The 18,167-nt window shown below is 38.3% G+C and overlaps 1 protein-coding gene across 1 annotated transcript in view; it reads left to right on the top strand.

Moving 5' to 3' along the window:
* LOC143211444 (uncharacterized) overlaps positions 1-7,310 on the top strand; it is a 30,795-nt gene extending 23,485 nt beyond the window's left edge. Inside the window, exons 2-3 of the mRNA XM_076429137.1 lie at positions 6,368-6,804; positions 6,901-7,310. Of these exons, the coding sequence (XP_076285252.1) occupies positions 6,368-6,385 (18 nt within the window). The 3' untranslated portion in view covers positions 6,386-6,804; positions 6,901-7,310. The remainder of the gene's footprint in view (positions 1-6,367; positions 6,805-6,900) is intronic.
* Positions 7,311-18,167: the final 10,857 nt, after the last annotated feature.

Genomic DNA, 18,167 nt, shown 5'->3' with positions numbered 1-18,167 from the left:
AGTCTACGTCAAAAAAATTTAACTTTTAAAAAATGGAGGAAAATGATTTCCGGATTCGAAAATGCAATTAAAACTTGTTGGACAGTGTTATTATATTATGCAGTACTATTTGATATACCTATTACTTGCCAGTATAAAGAGAACAAATTTTCCGAGTTCCAAATTCAATTTTGTGATGGGTTTTTAATTACATTTTGAGTTAGAATTCACTTTTAGCTCGAATATAAATTTCTAATAAAGGCGAATTTGAAGATCGTTATCGTCATTACCGGCATACTTAATGAACTACTAATGTTTAAGAGCATATTTCCAGGCTTAATTTTAACAATTTTTTAATAAACTCTGATTATACTATTCTAATATTCTTCAATTACAAATATATTCCCAGGTTTCATTATAATTTTACAAAATATTATTCTTTACCCGCTTTTTAATTTTACTACAATTTTTATATATTTGGATTCATCAATTTAGAATTTTGTTCAACTTACAATTGTAAAATGTGCGCAACAGATAGTATTGTATATTCCAGAACCACGAAATTGTAAAACTTTTTGAACATTTAAAGATTTAGTAGTTTCGACACCATTGACTGTGTGCGTGTCCACAAAAGTTTAAACACAGTTTCTTCAAAACTCAATTTTCCAACTTTGTTACACAATTTCCTCAGCGACTTCGATATATAGTTTGTCCCGCTGGACATAAGCATTCTACATTTCTTTAAAGTTACTTTAAAGATTTTCCAGTAGATCTCCTTGCTACTAAACCAATTTAAATGTTGTTTGAAATATCGATCGCAAGATAATGAAATGTATAATATTCAAATGTTCTCGGCGCAACGGTTCGATCAGTTAATAGGAAAAAAGCAAAATTTGCACGTTAGTTAGGAACTTTCAACGTTTCGATCTTCATTCAGATCATTTTCAAGAAAGTAGAAAAAACTGCGTCTGAAAAATATATTTTCACAATGTAAAACCAGAAACTTTAAAATATCTGCGTAACCAGAATGTAACAATGTAACAAGATACTGCAATAATTTACTTACATTGCTTTATAAAAATTATAAATACGGAATTGAAATTGTCTTAGCACATGCTGCTTTCATGTCGTCAGACAGGATACTGGATCATAGACCATCAAAGTCATTAGACACAGAACGTAACCGGTCGATCGATTAAAACAAAGTCAATCGTCGATCGATGTTTGGCGGTTATTTCAAACCGTGAAAAACGTCAAAAACCCAAACTTACCACATGTTCGTGACCATATGATGAAAAACTTTTATTCAATATATGATAAAGATGTAATTTATATAACATGTAATAGGAAAATAGTTGTTATTAGGAAGTGATTATTAGAAACCAATTATTATTAGAAACCAATTTAAGTGGCGGCATCTTCATCTAATATAGCAATATAGGTGTTTACACCTAATCGTATTATGTTTATAATCAAATATTCCCAAAATTCTAATCGAGATATTCTTGATTTAACTTCTCCACCAATTTAATCGCCGATAACGACAATTATACAATTCTATGAACATTTTCTAAATAATACATACTTATTAATATTGAATATTAAATAGTGAAGTGTCAAAGCACACTGAAGCACACCTGAAGGGTTCAAGTACCTTCACTCTATGCTTTCATGAAATTTCAAAGATTACTTTAAATATCCTAATCGAGATTTCCTTGCTTCAATATTTAGTTCGAAACCCCCTCGAACGCAAGCTCGTAATTCGCACGCAGGCGAAACCACTCGCCGCGCTACGGGACGTAGTATGCACGTCTTGAACAAAATAGAAGAATCGGATGTAAAAAGGGAAAATGATACGTTCGGCGAGTCAGGAATCACAATTACCGTTCCGTTCGCACGAAGGGATGAAAGCCAGTCGCAAGGCAGCGAATCGATCTCAGCGTCGAGGTCAGAGCTCGCTCCGATATACCCTTACGTTGAAGTCACGGCGTCAGAGCGTGCACCTAATTAAAAGTTCGTACTACTTCTCTGGAACCCGGTGGCACGGTGTTACCGCTATCGGCTGTCGCCTAAGAACGAGTATCCGCGAAGAACAGTCGGCCAGCTCCGCACTTAGAATTCCCAGCTCGAAAAATTCTTCCCAGGACACTGAAACTCGCCACACTGTCCTAGCCATTACCCTTCCAAGCACTTTAATTATATTTTCTTTACTCGGGAGTTCACTCCAAAAATTCTAACGCCGCACAGTGGTCTGGAGAACCTGTTTTCGTGGCCAAAATTCAATTTTTCAACTTTAATACATTGAAAAAAATTTTCTTCCTATAAAGTAACAACGCTTCAAAGCTCCCAAATCCAAAATATTATTCATTTTAGATAATTCTGTGATGAGATAAAACGTTGAAATAAAACGTTTTAGATTTCAATCATCGAATATCAGAAAATAGATTTTAATGATGGTTTTATATATGTTAGTAAGCGCATTTCAAATATTTAATCCATTTTTAAGCATTGTTTAGCCCATACACGAATAGCGTAAATTAATAGCATTCCAAACTTTGAAAAGAATGATAAAAAAACGCTTAATACCGCTAGCATCGGACTTGTTTTATATGAAAGCTTGAACATTTACTAAGAAGATCATGTAAATTTTAATTGCAATCTCTCGCAATCTTGAATTATAAACGGATTTTAACAAATACGGGCCCGCGGTTATTCGACGACTGGATACGCAGTTCCACTTGAATCTTGCATAGCAGCTTGGAATTACAATGTATGTATACGATTTCTCTGCGCCAGTCAGAGACCCCGAAAACCTCTCATTACTAGATTTCGTATAATTTCTACAAAGAAGTCAATCTTAGCTACAATACTTTTCCGCGATTTCTAGAAAATAGTATGCATCGTGAGAATTCTTAACAAGATTTTTCAAATATTTCCGATGATCTGACAAAAAAATGTTTCCAACGAAAGTTAATTCACTTTTCTACAAACTTCAATACAAAGAGTTAAAGAAAAATCTCTTATTCTTATAAGAAATGAAGGTCAATGTTTTAAATATTAACATATATTTTTTACTTCATAATATTCTAACTGGTATCAAGACGAATCCAACCTTTAAATTAAACCTTGAAATAAGTGAAATAACGCTACAATAGTTTTGGCCACAAAAAGCGAGCTACCGGACCACTGTGCGCCGCCAACGTTGCGGAATTTGAGGTCCTGTGCATCTCTGGCTTCGAAGATTTTAGGGGCTACATACCCTTGGTAAAATAAGAAAAATCTAGTTTGTGTCATGCAGAGTTGGGCAAAAATTGTATTCAAATACAAATTTCAAATAAAGTTGGTTTTAAACCCACTTGGGATAAACCCACTTCATTCGAGATTTTTATTTAAATAAAATTTTTGCCCAACTCTGGTGTCATGTTCTTCAATGTAACAAACAGAAGCCAAATAAAAGTGTCTCCTGTTCTTCAATAATTTTGAAGACTTAAAAATAATTTCCTAAAAGTGACTAGTTCGTGTCATGTTCTGCAATGATTGTAACAAATAGGAGTCGAATAAAAATGTCTCCTGATCGTCAATTACATTAAGAGTTAACGATAATTTATTGGTGTTCTTAAATTCATTTGAACAATATTTTCATTGATTCAGCTGCTTATATTCTACAGGGTGTTCGACTACAGGTGGGAGAAAATTTAAGGGGTGCTTCTTCATGATAATATAAGACGAAAATGAAGAATAAAAAGAATTGCGAGTTCGGTATCGTTATTTAGTTATTAACAATTAAAAATTCGCCTAAAATGCGGCAACCCGACCAACAGAGGTGATTGTCGCGCGCCTCTATGACGTACGGTACGTAAGTACACCTCTGTTGGTCGCGTTGCCGCATTTTAGGCGTATTTTGAATTTTTAATTTAAATTGCAATGTTTTTATTCTTCATTTTCGTTTTGTATTATTATATAATGGAGAACGACTCCTTAAATTTTCTCCCACCTGTAGTCGAACACACTGTATATAGCAATGAGAACCAATATTGTAGAGTAATATGTTCAGGAAAATAATTAGGTCGTTCAGAATGTTCTGCGGATATTTTGTTAAAAACAATTGGTACATATTTCCCAATTGTTTTAATCATTAATGAATAGTAACTTTCCCTTCTCCCTTCGAGAATCAGAGGGAATAATTCCTGGTGGTGCCGGATGAGAGTTTAACCTTCCGGTATTTTTCAGGGAACAGTATAGAGGTCAGGGAATAATAGAGGAAGGGTAACGAAGCAATGGGGCACGAAACGACGGAATCGTGCTCTTTTGAAAAATTGAGAGGTAATACTTTATGGGGTAACAGCCAATGCATCCCCGGCTTTACTCTTTTCTTCGCTTGCCGTAGACTCTGAAAATCGGGTTTGCAATACAATGATGGCTTTCACGGTAGCGTGCAGTGTTGGCACTTGCCAACCGAACGATAAAGTTTCCTCGGAATTTCCCGCAACGCCCCTGGCAAGAGACGAGTTTACGTGGATTTGCTCCAATCAGAGTTTGTTACGTACACACGTGGCGCGTTGTTACCAATGAAAACACCGACCGCGATGACATTTTCCGCGATACACAGTTGATGCCGATACAGCTGAGGGGGTGGGCCTCGATTCTTTTTTTTTCGCTCACTCCCCCGACGCGACGGATTCAATTTCGAATCCTTGTAGTCCTTTGCGACCGGAACCGTACCGCGGAGGTTTGCTCTCAATTTGCTTCGGATTGACTTCGAAATTAGCATTCCGCTCTTCTGGGACCTCGACCAGAAGGGAAGACAGTGATACGTTCGCCATCTATTGATCAACCGTGTGCAATCTCCCGGAAAACATATGAAGGATGAAATATCTTGTTGCGAAATAATCGAGCTTCTCCGTTGTCACAAAATATTCGATCGAAATCGTGAATTTAAATACGGAGCGAAAAAAGTATTCGTTGATTGCATAAGTTCGTGCCCGATTTGAAAATAAAGTTCCATGGTTAAGTATTAAAGAATACAGCTTTATTAATCAATTATATAGTCACTATATAATTTTTTTACACTCCACCGTGCAGTACAGTTTGCGACGTCTAAGAAAATCGCGGGCAGGAACTCACGCAATCATTTGAACCGAGTCTGTCAATACCGAGTCCATAGAAACGGCAGATTTCAGATTTTGTTTAAGTGAGTACTTCTTTAGGCGCGCCGCGTATACAATTGTTGGGCACTGAATGAGTCTGATCCGTCACGCTCCGAGATGAAACTTATTCGAGTAAACTCGGGGGAACCGCGTTTAGTCGAGTGAGCGAGAAACAGACAGGTGTGCAATCGCCATAGAATTTTCAAGTCGGTCGTGCGGTCTTATGCGCATAGTGTTGTTTATTGTTTTTACAATACATGGAATTGTAGAAATATTTTCTTGAGGTTAGGATGTTACCATAAAATGGAACCTAGGAAATCTGAATAAATTTAATCCTGCTATTATTGTAAAGGAATGCTCTAGTGTTAACCATATTCGCCTCCCAGTAAGCAAAATGCTCGATTTTGGACAACAGCTGCGTTCGCAGATGTCAGTTTTACGCTGGCAGGAAGAGCGGGCATTTGTCCTCGTTTAAGAGGGTAGCACGGTCGCACTAATGCGGCGAATGCCGATATACAGGGCAGGTCGCACTAATGTGGGAACAAATACTGAAACAAATACATTCTAACATTATATGGAGTTCATTATTTCGTTTCCCCTCCTTGCATTACACTAAATACATATTCATTCGAAAATCAATATGAATTTAAATCAGTATCAATTTTGTCGGTAAAAAGGAAGTACAATAAAAATGTACTTTACCGACATCTGCCACATTAGTTTCTGCTCGCATAAAGCTGGCATCAGAGTCTCTGCTCAACTCTGCTGGCATTGGCTGGCATCTATGGCAGTGCTTCGATTGTGGACACCTTTTCTCGCGCATGCGTGAGAAAACAGTAACGTGTCCACTATTGGGTGCAGAGCGGCCAGAGCCCTGAGGCAGCTATGTATATTGGCGGGAATGTACCGAAATAATCTTACCGGACAAAAAGACTCCAGGACGTGTCCTACGAGTTACAAAATATACACAAATACACTTGTTATACATTCATTTTTCTCAGAATCAAATCATATAAATTTTTTTAAATTCTGCGGGGTGCTCAAGGAACCCCATTTTATCGAGAAGCTTACGTTACTGAGGCTGAAATGGGCTGAAATCGCCGCGCATGCGCGAGAAAAGGTGTCCACAATCGAAGCACTGATCTACGGACGCAGCTGCTGTCCAAAATGGCTAACTGGGACTGATTTGGGATTGTTTGGGACCTGTGGACTTCTTCTAATTCCCAAATATTAAATTGCAGATGATGGGTACGACGTAATGGGCAGCAGCTGAGAAACTAGAACAGATAACTAGACTACAGCATTTATGACAAAACTGGATGGGTCAAATGCAAGACTATAAAGACATTACAAGCATTTCTAGAGAATGGTTCTGGTGTTCAAATACTTTTTGGATTTATTGTAAGTAAGTCATCTCGGAGCTGGTTAAGTAAGTATACACTGGATTATTTTTTGAACATTCTCATCACTGCCGAAGTGTACCACCTTGTGATTATCATTTGTTTGGACCATTCGAACAGATCTTGGGAGGATATCGTTTCAATAGTAATGAAGAGGTGGAGCAGTTCGTGTGAAATTCGCAGCTTTACTAAATAATTTCAACAGACGTGCGTTCATTCGCTGGACAGGTCAACCTACAATAAACTAGAATAATAGAACATAATTACACAATAACATGGTAAGTTGTCTTCCATCTTGTGAATTATTATAAAATACTTTTATGAATTGTTGTGCTTTGAATTCTTATGTACCACAGTTCTCTTTAGTTATTTAGATTGTGATTGTGTAACCAGTGTGATCAACGATTTGTTGAGTATTGTGGAAGGAGATCTGAATTCGTGGTAGTTAGTATTGATGGGAGAATATTATTGGCGACACAGTTATATTTTCATTGAAGACGAGAAGAAAATATTTTCTGTAGTGGGACGAGATTCTGTTGACATTCCATAAATGTATAGAAAACAGGTAAATTTCTGGAGGATGACGCTGTCAAGGAAATCCCATTTCACAGTACAACCTGCTGCGTACAAATATTAGGAGGGCATCGAATAACAGGTAGACTGAATGAAAAATATTGTAGATGTTAACTGATTACAATTGGCACTTTTAACATTTTCAACATTTAATAGGATGTTTATATTCATTGGAATATACATATAATAGAACCCCTATTAAAGTAAATAATATCTTTTTTATTGCAATTTCTATAAAATCCATATAAAAGTATAATCAGCACGTCTCAAATCTAAGTAATAAAAAATATTATAATTGAAGTGAAATCCAAGAGCATAGTCTAGCATTTCCAACAATTCGAAAAATTTAGACCAAATCCAATAGAATAAAATAGTAATGTAATAAATTTTAAAACAGTCTAAATGTTGTTCGAAGATGATTCTAAGCATTCACCAATGTTATTGAACGTTTGACCTAACTAGAGTACCATCTAAATTCCATTTTTCTACCAGCCAGATTAAATTATTCACTATTCATATTAAATCGAACCAGAGGATTAGATCGAAGCAAATTCAAAAATATGTGAAGGAAAATTGGCGCACAAAGATTTCAACAGATCTGGATGTTTGTATCTTCATTTGAATAGCTATCGTACATTGGTCGAGTCAAATGAATCATGCAGAACTCATTTCAGCTGCTAATAACTCAATGTACAGCGAGCACGTCAGAAGGTACACGATGATTAATCAAAGCAAAACGGGGAACCGCAAGCAATTAACGCACACGCGCGTAGCACCTAAATACTAAATAAAGATTGCAGTTAAGCCTGGTCCGGGGCTACCAATTTCCCTAAAAGCAGGAAAAATGTCGAAAACGTTGAGCGGTGCTAATTCGAAGGGGCCAGAGGGAGGGGGATGGAGGGTGCAGCTTTGAACACGGTCCAACGGAACAAACGAGAGTAATGACAGAGCCTTGCCCGGTCTCAGTCCGGGAAACGTGGTGCTATTAAAACCAGACGTGATTTACCTTCTTAATTCGCGGCGGGCGACAGCGGAGACGTTTTAATCACGCGGCAGTAAACCCAAAAAGTTGGTGCCCGCTCGCGGCAAGCTGGCCTCGGTATCATTCTCATGCATCTTCCGCGTAAAAACGAAGGGGGGATTGCGAATTCAGGGGCTGGACAGATGTCCCGAGAGGAAATGAAACGTCGGTGGTGGTGCTTATTGTTAGTCTTGATGGGAGCGTTTGCGATTCTCCGCGGATCGATTATTAAAATTCAAAGGGTAGCACCGCTCGCACGTGGCCGCGCAAGTTTTCGCATCATTCGCGGATAGCGCACAGTGGTTCGAAACTGTGGAAACGCGAACTAACTTCATAGCGTTGTTATTTATACCTTATTTTTTATGAACAAGACGTATTTAGGGATTTCTTGATTTTAACAGTTATAAACTACCTTTATACAGGGTAATCAAGGTTTTAAAGTGCCAAAGTTTCCTGGACAAAAAGAAAAACTTCTTGTCTATTTTTCTAGTGTTACGGAAATGGTCCGACAGAATGAAGCGGGCCAGGCGAGGACGTAACCGAGTAATTTATTAAGACGATCTTAGATCCACGTGGCGCGTAACGTCCACGTCTGATCAGAGACCCGATACCGGTGTCTGTTGTTGAAAAGGCGAAGAGGGGAATAAATGCGAACCGAGACGGACGTCGTCCGTCGTGAACACCGCGTAGAAACAACACACATCGCGGTAGTAGTGACGGTTCCCAGTGGTCGAAGTGTCACTATGTGGGTGTGTGCAACTCGTCCGAACGCGTGGGTTTGCTCGATTCGTGGCGGGAGATTTCGATCGAAGGGAATTAGTGTTCTCTCGGTACCGAGAACCCTCTGGGCTCAGACGTACACGATTGAAACACCAATTTTAGGGTTAGAGGAACGAATATAGCGAGTCTGAGGAATTTGAGGAATAGATCGAATTCGAACAGCCCGATGAAACACCACACGCACACACACTTTCGCGATCACTTTAACCGGTCACTGGGAACAGCACTTTTAATGATAGCGGTAACTCCAATCGGCGCGACGTGGCATAGATGATATGGAGAACCAAGGAGAATGCTAAATGAAGTTGGAAAGAATAGGTTTAGAAGAACAGAGTATAATTGCCAAAAATAGATGTACAACAATAATTTGCGAGCAGAACTCGTGAAACAAAATATGGTGACGGCTTGCGAGCAAGCTCGAACGAAATATGTAGCACAGAATAATAATCAATAGTTTGCGAGCGAGCTCGTACAAACAAAATAGCACAGAAATAATGATCAATAATTTACGAGCAATCTCGTACAAAACAAAATAGCACAAATAGTAATTATAAATTTGTAATGATAGTGCGAGCGAGCTCGTACAAACAAAATAGCACAGAAATAATGATCAATAATTTACGAGCAATCTCGTACAAAACAAAATAGCACAAATAGTAATTATAAACTTGAAATGATAGTGCGAGCGAACTCGTACAAACAAAATAGCACAGAAATAATAATCACTAATTTACGAGCAATGTCGTACAAAACAAAATAGCACAAAATAATAATTATAATTTGAAATGATAGTGCGAGCGAGCTCGTACAAACAAAATAATAGTAATGGTTTACGAGTAACCTCGTACAACAAAATAGTCCAGAGAATAATATCTGTAAATATGTGATAATAATCTACGAGCGAATCGAATAACAATTTAGAACCAAATAATATATAAATATAATGAAATAGTAGAAATGGTAAGGAGCAATACGACCTGAGTATCGTGAACGTTCTGAAATAGGCGAAGTCCGAAGACGCGAGAAAAGACTGAACTGATCTGAACCGAAGGCGCAAGAAAGACTGGATCGTAAGAATTCCGAAACTGGAAGAAATCCGAACTGGAAGAAATCCGAACTAGAAGAAGACTGAACTGGAAGAGAGCGATTCGCGCGATTCCGCCTTATTTATAATGAGAGCGCGGACCATAGGGATTCGGTGAACCGTGAAGTCCTTTGTCTAAATCGTACGAGGTACGGACGAATATGTTGTCGCCGAATGTATACTTCTCGCTGTTTGAACAGGACGACGTGCGACAGGCGTTCGCTTGTACCGGTGGCTATCGCGTCTTTTCCGATTCCCTACGTTCGCGCTCGCGGGGATATGTATACATATATATACGTAAGATACATATATATACATATCATCGTATACAAATTTTAAACGCGATTTTCGGTTTGAACTTTATGAAGGAGATATATATACAATTACATACATGTATGAACGACGAGAATTTGCTCGTTCGAGCAAATCCAACGCAACACGTCGGTACGACGTTACACTAGTTATTGCAAGAACCGTTAATATTGTCGAATAACTTTTGCAGGTTCGGCGGTAGGACATCAACTGACTACGCAAGCAGTCCAGGTTCAAGTCCGTCGTGAGTATTAACTCTTTTCCCAATTTTTGCAGTGGAAATACAATGTATATCCATATTATTTATGATGTACTGTAAAAATAATCATAAACGAGAAGATCAGGATAATAGTTAGTGGGCCCAGTTGGCCGTTCGTATTATAGTGACGTTGGCCCTGCATAAAAAGGCAACATTTCTAACGGTTTGCTGTAGTAAAATTTCGCTGTCGTGTTTCTTAAAATTTTCATAAATGGCTTGATACGTATTATGCACGATGTTGTATCCTACTTCATGATCTGTATTCAGACAACTTTACTCAAAAGTTTATTAATATCAACAATTTCTACACACACCTCGATCATATTACAAATAATCTACATAACTATGTTAATTAACGAATACTAACATAAGAATTGTATGGTCGGTCAACAAAACTTACAGTTCTAAAAGGTCCTAAAAGTGTAATTCTACTGGCGGTTGTATTTATTTTCACATATAAAGACAACCTGTATGTACGAAGCAATTCGACAAGAGCACTAGCCTGCCAATTACTATACGCAACCACACTATATAGTTTTGACACGCCACTTTCCGTACGGTAGTTCATTCTTTCCAGACTTTCATTCTTAGTGACGTTGGCTCAGCTGCGTAAAACGGCGACATTTCTAACGGTTTGCCAATCAATATTACAACAAAGGCCCAACAAAATGCCAACCATAAATGTTACTAGGGTACTCGGAGTACCTCGTAGCAGGCGACGGATAACATAACGCCGGCCTCCGGAGGATACTCTCTGGAAAAAAGTGAACGAGAAGGAAACCGATCGGTTCGATTAACGGGCGTGTAGGTAACAGCGGGGAAATTTGCATCCGGCGTATCTCGGACATTGTCCAGCCTTTATTCGAGGAATTGTCGGGCGTTATCGTGACTGGTTCGTTAAAGCCGTCATTGTGCCACGGGCCTCCGTAGGTGGCTACATAAATCCGGGACTTATTGAGCCGCGTAGTTAAGTACGGGCGGTTAAAACAATTAGCTGCGCCCGACGCGGCTGCAGTAGCCCCGGTGTAAACAGCCCTCAGCAGTAATTCTGTTATCGGCGCTCGGCGAGCATTCATAGGCTTAACGGGGCTTATTTCTCTCCCTTCTCTCTCTGTTGTCCACCTACTCCCCTCTCTCCGTCTTCCTCTCTTCCTTCATCCGTCTCTCTTTCTCTGTTCGGTTTTGTCGCGTTGAATTTGTAGCGGGGTTTATCATGCGCGGAGTATACGTCGATGTGTAACCGGCGATGAAGTCAGCTTTTCGAAGTTTGAAGTTACTGTCATGGGGAAACGTGTGCGAGTACGTTCGCGACTGTTGCATGCTTTTGGTGAGGGTTTTGATGAATGTCGCGTAACTGTGTCACGTCCGTTCACTTTCTATGGGTAACTATGTATAGCGCGGCTGCGCTATGCCATGGAAATAGGAGACGCTACCCTGTTAGGGCTTTATTGGAACGCAGTACTGTCTCGACAGGTGTGAACATTTCAGGACTGAAGTCACTCCATTACTGCAAACGCTTTTTCTTGGACTATTGTCGTTAACGAAAAAGTACACGGAACAGTTTACGCCAGCGTATTGGTTAGACAATGCGAATTCAATGATAAAACAGTTTTGCTTCTAATAATGTTTTGATGAAACCTTTACCATCATATTCGCGATCATTTTCTGATTAAAACGAGACCAAACACGATACAATTTGGATCATATTTACTTTTTAAATCCACGATGTATAGTAGAATCTCGAATATCCGAACGAAGCCCGATATGCTCCGAACTATGCCATGTTTGGTTTCGTTTCAATCAGCTAAATGTCACAAATATGTTGGTAGAAGTTTCATACAATATTATTAAAAGTAAAATTTTGATTAGTATCGTCTTACTAATGTATTTGTTCTATCCTCTATATTTAATGATGTAGTGGTGTTTATATTCTACATGGCATATTTTTGAACTGCATACGATTGTTCATTGAATCATTTACAATTATAATTTTTCAACAAACCATTTTACTTTTACTTTATTAAACATTATTAAATACAGCATATTTGCCTGTGCTATGGAATCGTGCTCGAATACATTGCTGAAAGTGTCCAAGCTATCAAAATTAAATGATAAGTCGATAAGACAGTGTAATGCCAACCCAGAGAGAAGTTATATTTGATACCAGTAATTTGGCGATGGAGAATCGTTATTTGAGAAAAAAAAAGGAATCGGAAAGAACTAGCAATTCTGGTTCGCGTTATTGCTTCGGAGTTTATGCGACTATCGCTTACAAGTTCTTCCATCCGAAGGAAAGAGAAGAACGATTATGGATCGTTAGGGGCGAACGTGCTGTGGTGGACGAGAAACGTTATGCAATTTCGCGCACGATCGTCTGTGTCAATGCGTCCACACGCGTGCAAACACGCCGCTGTTCAATGCTGATTCGTTCGTATACGTTATCTGGCTGGTAGACACTTCGGATAACGGTGGGGCCTAAATACATAGACCATTTAAAAGGTACACCACTACGATACAAGGTGCCCTCATTAAAGAAAGTGCCCTTCAGAATGCCATAAAGGATGTGGTACGTGTCGCTTGTTTTCTTTTTAAATCGAACATCGAGTTTGGGAGATAAAGTAAATTGTACAAAACAGAAATTGCTGCATTTATTTTTTATATATCTATGCAAATATCTCTGCTGTTTATCATTATGTTCTAAATAAGTATAATAAGTTGACTGCAGATTTTTATGCATGATGAAAATTGTTTGAACCATTTGCAAGAAATAGTATAGTTAAATGTATCATGTGAGATTTTGAACTTATAATAATAATACAATGACTATGCTGAATAATATTCACACGGAAGTCAGCGTAAAGAATGAAAATTGTACAGCGATGAACAAAAAGCAATATAAATATGTAAAAATAAGTTTCTCCAACGGATAAATGTCCTAAGAACTAATGGTGAGGAAGAAAAACGAATTTGGATAGTATTGTGGTACAAATGATCATCTTTTACCAGGACCTTGGAATGTGATTATTTTTACATGTGGCACTCTCTCGTCTTTAAAAAGAAAAAGAAAAATTCTGCTGGTCATCCAAAAATGAAATTCGTTTCTAATTATTACAACGAAGGGCCAACAACCGTAGTCCCGTTGAAAGCACCGGTTCTCGTTAGATCACCGAAGTTAAACAACGTGGAACGTGACCGGCACTAGGATGGGTGACCGTCTGGTCAAAAACCGGAAAGTGACCCACCCGGGGTGTTTTTCACGTGTTGTTGGCAAAAGGTGGTTCGGAACCCACCATAAACAGTAGGTCCCGCTGAAAAGGCGATGGTGAGAGTGGAAAAAGGAGAGGATTGGTAAATGAATTTGAAACCCTGAGGGGACCAAATATCATGTCCATACCATTACAACGAAGGTATGCGAAACTGGATGAGACTCTTTCAACGGGAACGTCATGGTGATACACGTCATATGGTATCCATTGCATCGTTTAATGGACATGCTAATTATAGCATGTAGTAAAGCATATAGTAAAAGACGTTTTAAAACTGTATCCTGCTCTGTAAATAATGATAAAGAGTTCGTTCGAACATATCGCATCCCCGCAAGAAAAGTTACACAAGTCAAAAAATGATAATTTTGAGGTTATGTCATTGAAAAATATGTATGGAGTGCCCCGACATGCACGGAAAGTGTCACATCTCTATCTCGCAATTTATCATACTTACCTGAAATTTAAAAGAATCTTAAACTATTTCAATATATGTATAAGTCTTATACTGTTCTTTTAGTTGATTTTACTCAAATGCTGCATTTTTGAGTTGTGGCACTTTTCTTGCGGGGTGCAATATGTCCAATCAATTAAATGAACTTTATAGATATTGAATTATGAATGCTTTTGAATAATTTGTATACAATATTTTGTATATTTCATTGTTAATCGAACATGTGATTTTTGTTCTTTTCCCTTAGAAGTAAGTAGAAAAATTAACAATTCGAATTAAACATTTATTTCACCTCTATATTGATGCTCTAAAAAATGTAATTCTGGTCAAAGCTACAGAGAGTGCCATGTAACTTGCAGATGAAACACATCTAGAGATTACACGTGGGTTCCCAGGAGAAAAAGAAATAATTTATTCGGAGCGTACACCAGCCAACTATTTTCCATAGTTTTCTATTCGATCAAGCTTCAAAGCACGTCCCAGGAGTACTGGAAACCTTCGATAAACATAAACCTTCGAAAAACTGGAAGGAAAAGTTCGGGATCGACTATGAACCGGGGATCGTGGCGTAATATTTTCGTGAACAATCGAATCGATGATCCGTGAACGTATTTCACATCGCGAGGAGCTACCCGCAGGATCGAAAAAGCTTCCCAGGATTCGCATAGTCAGAGGTTGCCCCAGTGGTCCATGAATATTGAATGGTGTGCATTCGATCGGGTTCCGAAAAAGTTACTGGTAGTACCACCCACGAATTCTGCAGACTACGTCGTTCGTGGTGAAAACGTAATCGCGTCTTGATCCTTGCGAATGTTGTCATCAAGCCTTCTCCTGGGAGCGGTACTTGAAAGATAAACCACAGATGCGGTTGCGGTTACTGGGAACTGAAACCAAGTTGCAGGGGAGTATATTTGTTTCAATTAGAGCGTTGTACTTTGAAAAGAAAAATAGTAGCGCTCTATATGTATTGTGTAATTAGATTTATTAGGTTTGCCTGATTGGCTACAAAGAATTTTTTCTTCCAGTCTATATGGCCCTATGGTCCATTGGCCCTGCTATTCATAGAGTTTTATCGAATTTCTGATGTGGTTTCGAGATTTTTCTTCAAACTAGAGTGGATTTGTTATAAAGTGCAATCTTCCTCGAAAGTTCAGAAAAATACCTTGCGTAATACATGTTTAAGTCGATACGAAGTAACCCCCTTATATTCTATTAATTTTCTGATTTGGAATTTTCCATTGAGGCTAAATAGATCTATCATAAATTGCAATATATTTTAGCATCTATTTAAACCCTTGAAAATTCAAAACTTCCTTCAAGAATACATTTTTCAGTGGATTCCATTAAGCTACTTAAAATTCACTCGTTTCCCTGAGACCTTTCAATCGAGATTTATAAATGTTTCGATACGATTTCGGATTTTCCTTCAAGCTTTAAAAATTGCCACGGGGATACACAAGAATTTCGTGTTGTGTACAATTAACATCCCACAGATTTGATCACGAGGGTGTAAAATACAACAAAGTATGAACCCTAATGTAGATTTAATGGATTTTTATGAAAAATTCATTCTGTAAAATTTATTTATTGTATAAAACCTGTAATCTCTGTGGACTAGTAGCATCATCTGTGGCACAATGTTGAACCTGATCGACAAGGGTTACCAACAGGCAAGCGCACTTACTTATCTCGTCGGTGGGTGCAATCACCGACCAGGTATTTCGTCTGTGGTGCAATTCAGCGATATAGATAACGTGGAACTAACAGTGATCTGAAATACCAACATCCCTAAAAGTTTCGCTACCGACGAGATACTCGTCAAGTAGAAGAAGAATGATATAGTATAGAATGTGCTCACATTACCCATTCTGTAATTGCCTTATAATACTATCACCGACGAGATACTATCTCGTCTCTTTACCTAAATAGAACCAGACGATATATGACATTGTTCACGCTCGGGGCGAACCAGCTTGAATAGTACGTATATTTTGTACTGAAGGAAGGTGAAATTGCAAAATGTTATGGAAGACACACACACAATAGGTATAGGAATAGAATTTATTGAAAATCAACATATTTATTAAATGTGCAGTTATTAGCTCGATATTATCCTTTATTCATAAGACACTAGAAGTTCTTACAAATAGAGGATAATACCGATTGCCCAGGTCTCACCACGAGGAGGTTGCTGCACAAGAGACCCGAATGGGAGTCAGAACGAATGCAATATTCCTTCTGGCTCCCTTTCTTACAACGACGGACTTATACTAAATTACGCAGATATGTCGAGTAATTTACGGAGAAGAAGTCTCCGATCCACGGGGGATCAAAGGCGAATCAGGCAGAAGGCTCTGATTCTTTCAAAGTGAGAAACAAGAGGGAACTAGAGCAGAAGGCTCTGGTTCGAAGGTGACGCGGCGCGTACAATGCTTGCAGTGCAGCTCCGGCCAGAGCCGATATCCGACGTGTCCTCACCAAGAGAAATGGACAGTGAGAAGTGTTCAAACGATATCCCATTTCTCTACCAATTACCTGTCACCAAGCAACATAAGTTGAGGTGAACGCGGGTAGGATGACGAATAGAGAGGACACTGTAGCATGGCTACACGAGTGAACAGGTCTCACTGAGCCACGCCTCTCAATGTATCGACGCCGAATACCGGCTCCAACCGGTCTGGTACATACAAGCAAGGTCCGACACAGCAGAAGGCTGTGCACCAGACGGAGAGCACCCCACCGAATATCGATCGATGTCGATCGCCGTGACAATTATTGATAAATTTATTATTTCTAGCTGGTTAATATTTATAACAATTCCATTTTACAGCGATGTCCACAAGCAATCCCTTGGCTATCTGACCACCTAATTTTTTAGTCAAAGTGGTTAATAGTACTCGTGATACGGAATAACTTTTAAACCATGAACATTCGCACGCATTAATTTATTCAATACAATTCACAGATAAATTTATTATTTCTGGCTGTTTAATGTTCATAGCAATTCCTTTTGCTAATGATGTTAACGAGCACTCCCTTGACCACCTTGTCATCTAATTTTTTACAGTAAAGTCTTTTCAATATATTTCTGTTCTCACAGATCGATTCTTGGAACATTTGTGTATAAAAAAGTGAAATGTAATAATTCTCGTTCATGAAATGTTTTGAAATTACAATTTGAGGTGTCTCATATAAAATTTGAAATAGGAATTGTTGATTTTCCTAAAAATTATGCTTGAATAATATATTTCTAGGAATTCTTTGTCCTTGAGTTTTGCTTTTAATATTGAAACATCGTCTGAAACAGAGTTGGGCAAAAATTTAATCAACGATTGACGACTAAATTTCTATTTCAATCGTTAATCGCAATTAATAATTAATCTCCTCGTTTAGTAGTTAATTGTGGTTAACGATTAAATACTTATTTCTAAGTAATCTACATACAATCAGAGAATTCCAAAAAAGATATGTGGGAGCGATCCTTAAATTACTGGACAAGCAAAGCTTTGGGACATAACGGTCCCCCAACAGGAGAAATCTATTTCCATCGTTTCTTCACCAGAGAAAAAAACACCTTGGTTCTCCCAATACCAGCTAATTGTAGAGCTCGTCCAAATCATTATAATTTGAATGAGTCGTTACGTAAAATTAATCTTGTCAGCAGCCCAATGTGTGAGAGTGTAGTCTATACTCTGAAAACCTTAATCACTTAAACTGGCAATGTCCACTTTCAGAGAATAATACAGATGAATTAATCAAAGATTTAAAACGATGTAAGTGGCAATTAACCACCACTATCCGTAGATATACATATTTCTAGTCAAGCCTCGTGTAAGAGAGCTTAAATTAATTTTGAAGTTCCTATTAGATCATAGTTTTAAAATTTAAGGGAATA

The sequence above is a fragment of the Lasioglossum baleicum genome, chromosome 8 (genome assembly GCF_051020765.1).
Source record: "Lasioglossum baleicum chromosome 8, iyLasBale1, whole genome shotgun sequence".
Classification (NCBI taxonomy): Eukaryota; Metazoa; Arthropoda; class Insecta; order Hymenoptera; family Halictidae; genus Lasioglossum; species Lasioglossum baleicum.
This window is presented reverse-complemented; position numbering and strand designations above follow the sequence as displayed.